This window comes from Nelumbo nucifera, chromosome 6, assembly GCF_055504915.1.
Source record: "Nelumbo nucifera cultivar China Antique chromosome 6, China Antique-T2T, whole genome shotgun sequence".
In the NCBI taxonomy this organism is placed as follows: Eukaryota; Viridiplantae; Streptophyta; class Magnoliopsida; order Proteales; family Nelumbonaceae; genus Nelumbo; species Nelumbo nucifera.
In genome coordinates, this window is record NC_142654.1 from 25,903,106 (window position 1) to 25,914,574 (window position 11,469).

General features: G+C 34.4%; 1 protein-coding gene across 3 annotated transcripts; it reads left to right on the forward strand.

The window, feature by feature from the left end:
• Positions 1-3,624: 3,624 nt before the first annotated feature.
• LOC104598641 (homocysteine S-methyltransferase 2-like) lies at positions 3,625-10,529 on the forward strand. 3 transcript variants are annotated; one of them, XM_010260808.3, is made up of 7 exons: positions 3,625-4,218; positions 4,651-4,707; positions 4,805-5,034; positions 5,986-6,115; positions 7,735-7,938; positions 9,207-9,278; positions 10,158-10,529. In XM_010260808.3, the coding sequence occupies exons 1-7, from the start codon at positions 4,039-4,041 to the stop codon at positions 10,320-10,322; spliced, it is 1,038 nt and encodes a 345-aa protein (XP_010259110.1). In that variant the 5' UTR covers positions 3,625-4,038; the 3' UTR covers positions 10,323-10,529. The 3 variants fall into 3 exon arrangements, 2 of the variants coding, with proteins under 2 accessions (XP_010259110.1, XP_010259111.1); XR_735414.3 differs by having other exon boundaries at positions 3,700-4,218; positions 9,167-9,278; positions 10,158-10,236; XM_010260809.3 differs by lacking the exon at positions 9,207-9,278 and having other exon boundaries at positions 3,700-4,218.
• The last annotated feature ends 940 nt before the right edge of the window (positions 10,530-11,469 follow it).

The following is an 11,469-nucleotide window of genomic DNA, read 5'->3' on the forward strand; positions in this document are numbered from 1 at the left end:
TGGAAACTGTCCAAGCAACCAGTTCCGTTTTACCCCAATCCTGGTCCCTAGCCAAAAACCATTGAATCGGTTAACGACCCATTGACCTAAGTGGTCGAACCGTCAACCCATTGACCCATCCAATGGTTTTTGGTAGTTTTTTATTTTTTAATTTTTGTTGTTAGAATGGGTCATCCGTTCGATTCGGACGGTCGAATCGTTGACCCGAAAACTGGTGGCTAGAATGGTTCAATTTTTGGTTGTATGAGTCACACGCTCGAATGACATAACATGTATGATACTGCTCAATGGACCTCACAAACTTAAATTTTTTTCTTGTAATTTTTGTTGTCAAAATGGACTGTCCATTCAAACCGGATGATCGAATCGCTGACCTGAAAACCGGTAGCCAAAACGGTTCCATAAATTTTTGCTTATAATTTTTTATTATCAGAACAAGCCGTCCGTTTGAGCCGAACGGCCAAACCGTCAATCCAAAAACTGGTGGCCAAAATAGTTCCATTTTCGGGTCGTATGAGTCACACACTCAAATGACATAACACATATGATACTACTTAATGGACCTCACAAACTCAAATTTTTGCCTATAATTTTTGTTGTCATAACAGATTGTTCGTTCGAACCGTCGACCTGAAAACTGGTGGCTAGAATGGTTCCGTAATTTTTTGCTTGTAATTTTTGTTGTCAGAACGGGCCATCCGTTCAAACTAAACGGTCGAAGAGTCGGTTGTTAGAACGTTATTAACAACATTAATCAATAATAGAAAGTAATTATACTATTTAATTAAATAATCATTAATGATAGTTTTAATAATATTATTTAGTTATTTTTAATATAATAGTAATTATTAAATTTATGAATAGGATTTATTAACAATATTCATTAAATTAATAATTACCATAATTAAATTAAATTAACAGTATTTATTAGTAATAGTCAATAATTATAATATTTTATTAAATAATCAATAACAATAGTTTTAATAACATTTTTAATTATTTTGAATATAACAATAATTACTATATTTTATTAATAACAATATTTATAATTTTCATTTAAAGTAAAATTTAAGTAAATATCTATTTATTAACAATATTTATAATAATAGTAATTCGGGAGAAGTACCAATCAGCCCAAATCAGAATTTACTAGGCCCAAAGTACAGGGGGAATGCATCCTAACCGTGAATTGATGCCAAATTCACGGGCAGGATGTGATTTATAGGGGGAGAGGGCTAGTTGTAGGGGGGGGGGGGGGGGCTGGAATTCAGAATTCTGCATCGTGTGTTTCGGTACTTTTCCCTAGTAATTATTAATTATAATCACTAATTATATATTTATTAAATTACTACAATAATCAATAATTATTAAAATTGGGTTACTAAATTTATTAACAGTATTTTTAATAACAATATTTATACTTTTAATTTAAAGTAAAATTAAAGTAAATATCTAGTTATTAACAATATTTATATTAACAATAATTATTAATTATAATCACTAATTATATATTTATTAAATTACTGTGATAATCAGTAATTATTATTACAGTAATTATATAGTTACACTATTAATTACTGTAATTAATTAGTAATTATTGTTATTAATTAATAATTAATTAGTACTAGAAATGGGTGCATGTTATTACACTATTAATTACTGTAATTAATTAATAATTATTTTTATTAATTAGTACTGTAATTATTATTACAGTAATTAATTAGTAATTATTGTTATTAACTAATAATTAATTAGTAACTAATTACTGGAAATGGGTGCATGTTATTACACTATTAATTACTAATTATTGTTATTAGTTAGTAATTAATTAGTAATTATTATTATTAATTACTGTAATTAATTATTGAAAATGGGTGCTCGCACGTGGGATCTACTCGTACGAGTAGATTCCATTTCCTGAGTGCAGACAACACCCATATCCTTTTTATATATAAGGTTATAGGAGGGTTAAAATCACAAAAATACCCATGTTCTGACTCTTTTTTTTTTACTATTCATCTTTCTTCTACCTTTGGACTTTTGAACGCAAATAGTGGTAAAAAAATAAGTTCACCCTGATTTGTTCATTGGGGGTAATTTCATTTTTGCATACATACTTTGGTTGTGTTTGGTTTTGTGGGAATTTATTGAAAAAATGCAGTCACATCAGTGTTATATAGGTGTTGGCATTTATTGCATATGAAGCAAAATGAAACAATTGTTTGGTTTCACCCTTTATCAAATAAATGGTAAAAAACTGACACACTTTGATTTTTGTGCATGGGGCATTTGGGGAAATGTCAAATTCTTGTTTCACTCAATGCCCCATCGCTTCTTGAAACCAAATGCTAATGTGCCACATTTTAATGAGTATTAATCTAAGGTGGAGAATAAAAAACCTTTAAAGTAAAGCCCAACCAAACAACAAAAATAGAAAACATTTAAAGTAAAAAAAACATTTAAAATAAAAAAATATAAATAAACACTTAAAATGAAAAAGTAAAAATAAACGACCTATCCATAAACACCCACGGAACCAAACACATACTTTGTTGTTGGTTTGCGTCCAAAGTCCAAACTTAGTGGAAGAAAGATGAACAGTGGAAAAAAGAGTTAGAAGATGGGCATTTTTATAATTTTATCCCTCATGGTAATGTTAGTTTATTGGAATTGGATTTAAATATATATATTTTTAAAAGTTGAGATACTAAAATGTCACATTTAAAAATTCAGGCCCTAAAAGTGAAATTATTCCTAAAGCACAAGGGTTATCTTCATACCCAAATTTTAAAGATGTCCTTAAAAAATTTCTATTGAATGGCAAAGTATTATTATTACTTTTTCAAACCACCTTTGGCATTGGAAAACGCTTATTTTTCTACATGTATACTTTTAATTATTTAAGAAAAAATTTATAAGGCTCCATTTGTTTCCAGCTTACACGAGTTCGGCTTTGCTCAGTGCAAGCGTATGTTTACACAGTTCGAACAGCCTCTCCCAACCTTACATCGGGAATAATTCCCCAAGAGATTTTAGATATCGAGATATTCCCAATGCAATGCTATTCAAAATTTACAATTTTTTTTTATTCTCATCTAAAATTTGCATCTCAAAAAAATGATGTAAAATTTGTATAATTTTTTCCATCTTTTTTTTTGTTTCATTTATATTTATGGATAGTGTAAATTTTGCATCCCAAAACTGATACAAAATTTACATCACCCTCTCCTTCAAATTTTTTAAATAAAGTGGGGACAACGTGATTTATTATTCCCCATTTTTTATGGACAATTGATTAATTTCCCCATTTTTTCCCTCCAAAGAGAATCTTCCACCCACCTTCAATTTTTTTCTTCGTTGAAAGAACCCACACTAAAATAGGGATGCAAATGAAATTAGAATTTGCACTTTCGTACATTTGTAGTGATGCAAATGAAATTTGGACTAAAAACAAGTGGAGTCAAAGGAGCTACGATCCCACGTTGTGTAGCCAGTTTGCCACCTGGCATAGTCATAAACTAGACAAAATACTTCGAGTAAATTCGACTCCTCTTGACTTATGAGAGCTCTGTATTTTCACTTGATGTTCAGTTACAAGGTGTATTGAATCGATTGGTACAATATACAAAGAGAGACAAGATGTCTGAGAACTTTTAACAACTGATAGCGTCGAGCTGGTTTCTTTCTCTTTTTGTGCTTATCTTATCATCTACGTAGTTGGTGTGAATCTTCATGCTTATCCTTAACCGTATGTCTGCATTTAATTAAAATAAAATGAGATCAGAGGAGTGTCTTTTGGAATTCTGAACACTCGTTCAAGAATGAGGGGGAGTATGGTCATTTGGAGCACTGTCTTCTGTCTATAAATTCTGAACGAGGGTGTCTGACAGCATTTTGTGCTTTTCCCGTAGTTCCTGGACTTCCCATTATCGACTATTGACGTGCGCATTCAGGTTGGGTTGGTACTTTGGTTGCCTACTTGACTCGCCGGAAACTCTCCCAAATTTGCCCAAATAGCCTATCAGCTCTGGTCGTCCAATGGGTGATCTTGGAAGCGTAGAACACTCGTCGGTAATGTCCAATTTCCTCCAGAAGTCTGGTGGTTACGGCATCATCGATGGTGGTCTTGCGACGGAGCTCGAACGACACGGCGCGGACCTGAACGATCCTCTCTGGAGCGCCAAATGCCTCATTAGCTCCCCTCACTTAATCAGAAGGGTATAATCTTTAAACTCTTTTCCATAGAATTTTAATTTCATTTTTCTATTATGTTTTTTTTTTTCACTTTTTGATGGCACCGATTTCGTTCTCCTTTTCTGTTTGTTTCATTATTTCAATCAGTTAGCTATCTCTTATGGGTGGATAACTTGGTTTTGTTATCTCACATGCATTGGCCGATTTGTATTCCATTCATATTTTGATTTTAGACATCTCGCTGCCTGGTCCCCCTATGGAATATGTTCCTTTTTATTTGTTTTTCTTTGTTTCTTGTTCTTGCATATTTTTACTGCTGAGGTTTTTATGTGCTGGAGTTCATAATTATTAGTTCTCTCCGGTTTACTGTCTCTGTGTCTGGATTTAGAATTGTGAGCACCAGACTGGATCCTTATTATAATTCATATGTTTCTCTTGTATTTTTGAGTGGAATAGGTACACCTGGACTACCTTGAAGCCGGCGCTGATATTATAACCACTGCCTCTTATCAGGTACTTGAGTGTTCTTTGCTTTTATCAGTAATTACCGATAATGGTTTCTCCAGAGACTTGTGTAATTTGAACATTGGTTATTCTGTTTGTACGACAGGCTACTATTCAAGGTTTTGAGGCTAAAGGCTTGTCAGGGGAAGAAAGTGAAGTTCTGCTGCAAAGGAGTGTAAAACTTGCATGTGAGGCGCGAGATATTTATTATGATAGATGCACAAAATATTTGCCTGATGGCATTGGAAATGAAAGAATCCTGAAAAAGCGTCCCATCTTAGTAGCTGCCTCTGTAGGAAGCTATGGGGCTTATTTGGCTGATGGGTCTGAGTACAGGTCAGTTGAGTTCCCTTGGTTGCAATTTCTTTGGATTTGATATGTTTTTACATTCTTTTAGTCCACAAATCTACAAGGTGCTTTATTTTCAGAACTTAGTTTTTTTTCTGATTTATTTTATTTTATTTTTTGTTTTCAACTCCAGCAGTTGTGACATTAATTATTTAAGTGCATAGTTGTTATCCTTTTCCCAAGCGTACCAAAACTAGATTTTCCAAGTAGATGGATGTTATTTGTTCTCAAACCGTGCGTTATTTGCTGTCCAAAAAAAGCATAATCTGTGAGTTAATGATTTTTTTTTTCTTTTTTTAAAGCTGGGAGTTGATTGCAATGTGGGATACAGGATAAGAAAGGGGAAAATGCATATACAACAAAAATTGATGTGGCTCATCACATGAGTTGTCTCATTCATTGGGCAAAGACAAACTGAGAACTTCACTATGCAAATACTCTGAGGTTATTGATCTAATAGACAACCCATACTGTAGCTTAGGATTTGTATAAAAAACTAATACTGATGTGCCAAATCATCTGAAATGTATGGATAATAAATGATGTAGTCTTTAATCATCTAAATGGTAAGATTCCAAGCCTGAAATGTGAACCTCATGATAATAAAGGAAAAAAGAAAGCATATCTGTAGTCGTGATTAAATATCCAGAGAAAGCAAAGCACTTACCAGTTACCACATCATTATAAGATTATTTAAGATCATATATTTCTTTGTCAGTGGATTCTAATAGCTTTCCATGTGTAAGAAAACTTGTGAATTTATCTTCTACCCATTGAATATACTGTTAATGGGTTTCAGCTTATACTCTTTTGCTATTTCATTGTTCATCAGTCCAATGATTTTCAGTCCCTGTAGTACTATAACAAATTAGTACCATTGCTCTTTTCTTGGATGGTATTTTGCATATGTTTTCTTTTCCTTGTGGTGTCATTCTGCAGTGGGAACTATGGCGATGCAATTACTCTTGCAACTTTGAAAGATTTCCATAGGAGAAGGATTCAGGTTCTAGCAGAATCAGGTGCTGACCTAATTGCATTTGAAACAATTCCAAATAAGCTAGAAGCACAGGTACGTTTTTTGACTCCCTATAAATAAATGGTAGAATTTAGGGGGAGTTTGATAACAGCTGAAGTTGCTGGACCAAATGACTTATTGATTTGTCCTTTAGTAGATAAAATAATTAAATAATAAAATATTCAAGGTTATAGCAACCTACCCAACTTTAGCTTCAGCCATTAAGGAGCCCCTGACCTCCTTAAAATCATATTCACTTAAAGACAAAGCGATAAGCTTTTCAGTTCAGCAACTTCAGTAGTTATCAAACAGCCCCTTAATTTCGTATTGTTCTTCTTACTTAAAAGTTGATGATGAATGGTTCATCATCCTCATTCTGTTCCATGCTTAGGGGTGCAACTTAGGCTTGGTTCAGGGCCAATGGAGGTCCAATCCTAGAACATGGATCTTGGGCCTAGACCTGGTCCAATGCATGGTCAAAGCCTGAATTGACCAATCCAAGCCTGCACTTAGCTAAGTCCAACATAACTTGGGTCTGGGAAGGTTGGTTGGGTTTAAAAATTTTCTTAGTTCTTACTCACATTTTGTATTTCTACAATTCCTTTGGACTTTATAGTGCAACTTAGAAATAGAACAAAAGAAAAATATGTACATATATTACATAAAATGCATAAAATATGTATTTTGTGCATTTGTGCATGAATGTGGGGCTGGGTTGATCATATATATGTATACAATGGTGTAAATATATTGTATGAACATATATACTTAGCAGAAATACACAACATATGTATGTACATGGGGAAATAGATTATAGAAGGTTAGATGGACTCGGGTTGGGTTGGACCAAGCTTGTTCTGTGCTTGGACTACCCAAGCCCAATCTGAACTGAGGCTAAACCCGGTTTTTCTGGTCCAGGCCCAGTTGGAGTTGGAGCCCAAAAATAGAAGCCCAATCTGTACAAACGCTTGGTTTGGATCAGGTGGGGCTCATGTTGGGCCCCATCCAGGTTGCAGCTTTATCCAAACTACACAGCCATTGGAACTACTGATCTTCTGATCTAGAGACATAACTTGGATGGGTAGCAACTCCATATAAAGTGTCAAAATACATCGGACCATTAGTATATGGATCAAGAGTATGCTAAGAGAGTAGAGTTCATCAAGAATGATTTCCCAACTGTATTTCTGGTTATGTTACATAGACATTTGTGAGTTGTGTTATTCACATCTGGATACCATAACTGATACAACACTTCGGGCGACTTTTCTATTTGTTACATCTATGATATTTGCTTAGAGTACATCAAGCTCTTACCATAAAAATTGGAAAAATCTGTAATTTACATGGTTTGATAGTTGATGATTTAGTGTATCCGGTCCTTGTTTGCTTAGTGCTTTTTCTCTGATTTACACATCTGTTTTTAATTTTTTTTCTTTTTCAAAAGCTTTATAACATGCAAAGATATGATTAGGAAAGTTATGTTACTTAAAACCAAGGTATAGCAGCTGAATCTCTGAATCCTGTTTTTCAGGCTTGCCAAATCACACACCTCACAAGTCATACCTATGACAGATTCTGATGATGCTTGTGCCAGTATCCATATAACATACATTGCTAGGTCCATCCCAATTTGTTTCTGACAATCCTTTGGTTGGTTGGTGGTCATGTAGGCCTATGCTGAGCTGCTTGAGGAAGATGATATAATGATACCAGCATGGTTCTCATTCAATTCTAAGGATGGTTTCAATGTGGTTAGTGGAGATTCTTTGCTTGAGTGTGCATCAATTGCTGATTCATGTAAGAAGATTGTTGCTGTTGGAGTCAACTGCACCCCTCCGAGATTTATTCATGGTCTCATTCTCTTAGTTCAAAAGGTATGATCCTCTATTGTGTTGTTTTTTATCCGGATTAAATATGAAGAGGGTCATATTTGTTTTTCTTTTCCATCTTGGAGGAATGTACAATCATTTTCTGGGCTCATTTATCTGTGACTTCTTCTCATCAATACATGATGTTTGATGACTGTTTTAACTATAAGGCTTAAATCTGTAGAAGGAAAAAGATGGAGAAGAAATGAATAATCTAGTTAGTGTAATGTCCTGTTCTACAGAGTTTGACGTTTGGAAGTCATGGTTATCCTATTTAACCTTGATTATTTTCTGCATTCTATTTTTTACTGTTGCTTGTTCATAAGGATCTATATGTGCAGCATCAAACAGGTAGATTAATTAAAAAATAAAAATGGAAAAAAAAATCTCAGAGACATGGTCATAAGGATCTATTTTTTACTGTTGCTAGCTGCCAACTGGTTGGTTGGTAAGGTCTCTGGCTGGCTGTAGCGGGGACTTGGGATCAAATCCTACCTGCACCAGTGTTGGAGGGGTTATGGGTTACCCCTTGTTGTGTAATCCCATGGAGCAAAAAAAAAAATTAATACTTCTCAAAAAAATGAAAAAAAGAAAAACAAATATCTTATTTCGAAAGAGGTCTGTTATAAATTAAATAGCACAATGACAGTGGAGTATTAGTGGTGTTGTTAACCGGTCAACAAATTTGTATGCATTATTTTTCTCTTTTTCTGTTCACTCTCATGTTAGACTTAACAAATGTCAATTTCTGATGTTCAAAGATGATGTCATCTTATACAGACATCCTAATAGTGAATTTAAACACGAGATGATTTTTATAAATACCTGACTCTATGGAGGAGGCAAAAAATCATATCCAACTAATATTTGAGGTTAGATTGTGTATCAAGGAAACTTTTTTTTTTCTTTTCTGTATCAATGAAACTGTAGATGCCTCAATTAGAATGACACTGCTGCTAGATTATAGCGCTGTCATTTACTGGACTTTCACTCTGTCAGTGCCTCCTATAGGTCTCTTGATACTCTTGCCAATAGTAGCCTAGTAGGAACCTTTTACATAATAGTAGCCTAGTAGGAACCTATTAGATTATAGCGCTTCTATGGATACTGTTCTTAATGCTTTTAAGTTGGTGATTCATATCAGTCAGTCAGTTCATGCTTCTGATTTTTCCAGAAATTTGGTCTTTAACCACTTTAATTTATTAACGCTTCTGATCATTCCCTTTCCATGCAGCACTCTGAAATACTTGATGTTTGTCTGAGTAACCCTGCAGGTGACAAGTAAACCTATACTTATTTATCCAAATAGTGGTGAAACTTATGATCCTGTTCGAAAAGAATGGGTGGTAAGTTTCCTCCTTGATCTTTTCTGCTACATTTTTTATAACACTTGTTCTTTGCATCACTTGGGAAATCAAGTCATAGGCTCAGGGGACCAGGATGTTGCTTAGATAAGACAAGCATTTTGGTCTCCAAGTTTATGTAAGACTGCAAATCTGCAATACAATTGGAACTATTAGCTCACACCCATGTATCTTTATCTATTCAAAGCACAGATGGGCAACCTAGACTTTGGCCTGTAAAAATTCACCCCTCAAAAATTATGTGTTCTCTTATCAGCATCATATTATCTCAATCTGTTCAATGTGAAGAGAAAGAAACCATTCTTTGTATGGGGCCCATTGGTGAGAAATTGAACCTTCATCACCTCAATCCAACCTAGGCACCATCCATTTGAGGTGAAGTTGAGCTGAAAAAACAGATGAGCAGGCCTACAATTTGTACACCTAATATCATGTTTTAGTCCCATTGTTGAACTCCTAATTTTCTCTGTTTACCCTCCCTTTTTCTATCAGATTAATTGCTCTTGAATGGACGATCACGAATTCACGATCAGCAGTTTATAGGCAAACGGGCCAATTCAAGATTGGAATCCGCTGTCCATGGTTGGCCATGTCCAGACTATATTTTTTCCTTCTCAAAAGAGAAAAAAAAAGGATGCAGTGCTTCATATAAAATCACTTTTATATACGCATACAAATACTACTAACTATACAATGTATCCATTTCCCAGTCAGACATTATGAACTGGTTCTGAAATCTGAATGTTACAAATGCAATGAAATCCTTGGCTCCCTCATAACAGCAAACTGGCTGAGATGACCTTTTCATGCCAATAAACGTGATTAATTAAATCTTAACCTTTTCCCTCTCATTTCTTGTAGGAATCTACTGGAGTTTCAGATGAAGATTTTGTCTCATATGTAAGTAAATGGCGGGAGGTAGGGGCTTCCCTCGTAGGTGGCTGCTGCAGGACAACACCAAACACCATCAAAGCCATAACCAGGGCCTTGTCAAAGGAGTCTGCTGCCCTATCATCTTTGCAGTAATCTGTTGTGCGATTAAAGACCAACTTTAGAGAGAACCAGAGAAAGAGATGTATGTAGAGAATCGGAGAGAGGGCTGTAAAATACATGAAGGCAGATGTCAAGGAAGGCTGGAATCTATAAATTTCCTGCTTTCCTGTTCAAATAAAAAGTGTAGCCAAAAAAGTAAATTAGAATAAAGTAGTAATGAACTAATGATCTTTTAGATAACTATTCCAAAGTGGATCATGCCCGGACCAGCTGATACATATCTACTTCAACCGGAATGCGGAGTCATGCGTGGCACCCCAGATAACCCATGCTAATGGAACAATGGAAATGGGAATAATAATGATAACTAGCGGGTGAGCCCCTGCGAAATGGAATAAAAATCAGACCGAACTATTTGGTTTTTTAATAAAGTAGCAGAATACATTGTGCTTAGATGGAGTTAAATTCAATTCGAAGTTTTTTATTTGCTCCATAAAATCAAGTTCGAAGTGTAAAAGGGGTAACATAGAAAAAATGTTAAGAGAAAATGGTGAAGCTCAAGTACTCGGTTTGAAAAGTCCAAGTTTGAAATGTTAGATGTGATTACCCTTGAAAACCCATCATATAGATAGCTAACACTGTTTGAATATCTATAATTATACATGTAATTAATATTGGAAGAAAACACATCTATATATAAAGTATTCTAATCTCTCTTATATGCATTCCCTATGTGAAGTAGCACAGGTTCATCCTCCACAAGAGCAAGATGTTATCAGACGCTGGTGTCTATAACTATCTAGGCTATTCCTCCTAAACAATCAAGTCATTGTTAGTAACTATCCAAAGTACAACAATAAGCAACTGTATATATGAATAATTCAAATTTTTGATAGGTCCAAGGAAAGAAAATGCATTCACTATAGAAATCCATGATGTATAAGGCTGATATTTGTAGTAATGAACCTTATCCAGTTTATATGTACATAAACCTCACATATGCCATCTATAAATGTACTTGTTAAAAAACCAAATTAACCATTTCATTGGGTAGAAATCAATAAGTTTGTATCCTTGCTATAGAAAGAAAAGTACAAATAAAGTTTATAACCCAAGGAGATCAATTAATCAAGAGATGCAAGAAATACTGCAATATAGTAGAAAATTTATGGGGAGATAC

Bases quoted from the DNA above. Each gene is read 5' to 3' on its own strand.
- LOC104598641 (XM_010260808.3), top strand. From the start codon at position 4,039: ATGGGTGATCTTGGAAGCGTAGAACACTCGTCGGTAATGTCCAATTTC. The intron at 4,708-4,804 runs GTACTTGAGTGT...TTTGTACGACAG, and splicing joins TAACCACTGCCTCTTATCAG to GCTACTATTCAAGGTTTTGA. The intron at 9,279-10,157 runs GTAAGTTTCCTC...CATTTCTTGTAG, and splicing joins CTGTTCGAAAAGAATGGGTG to GAATCTACTGGAGTTTCAGA.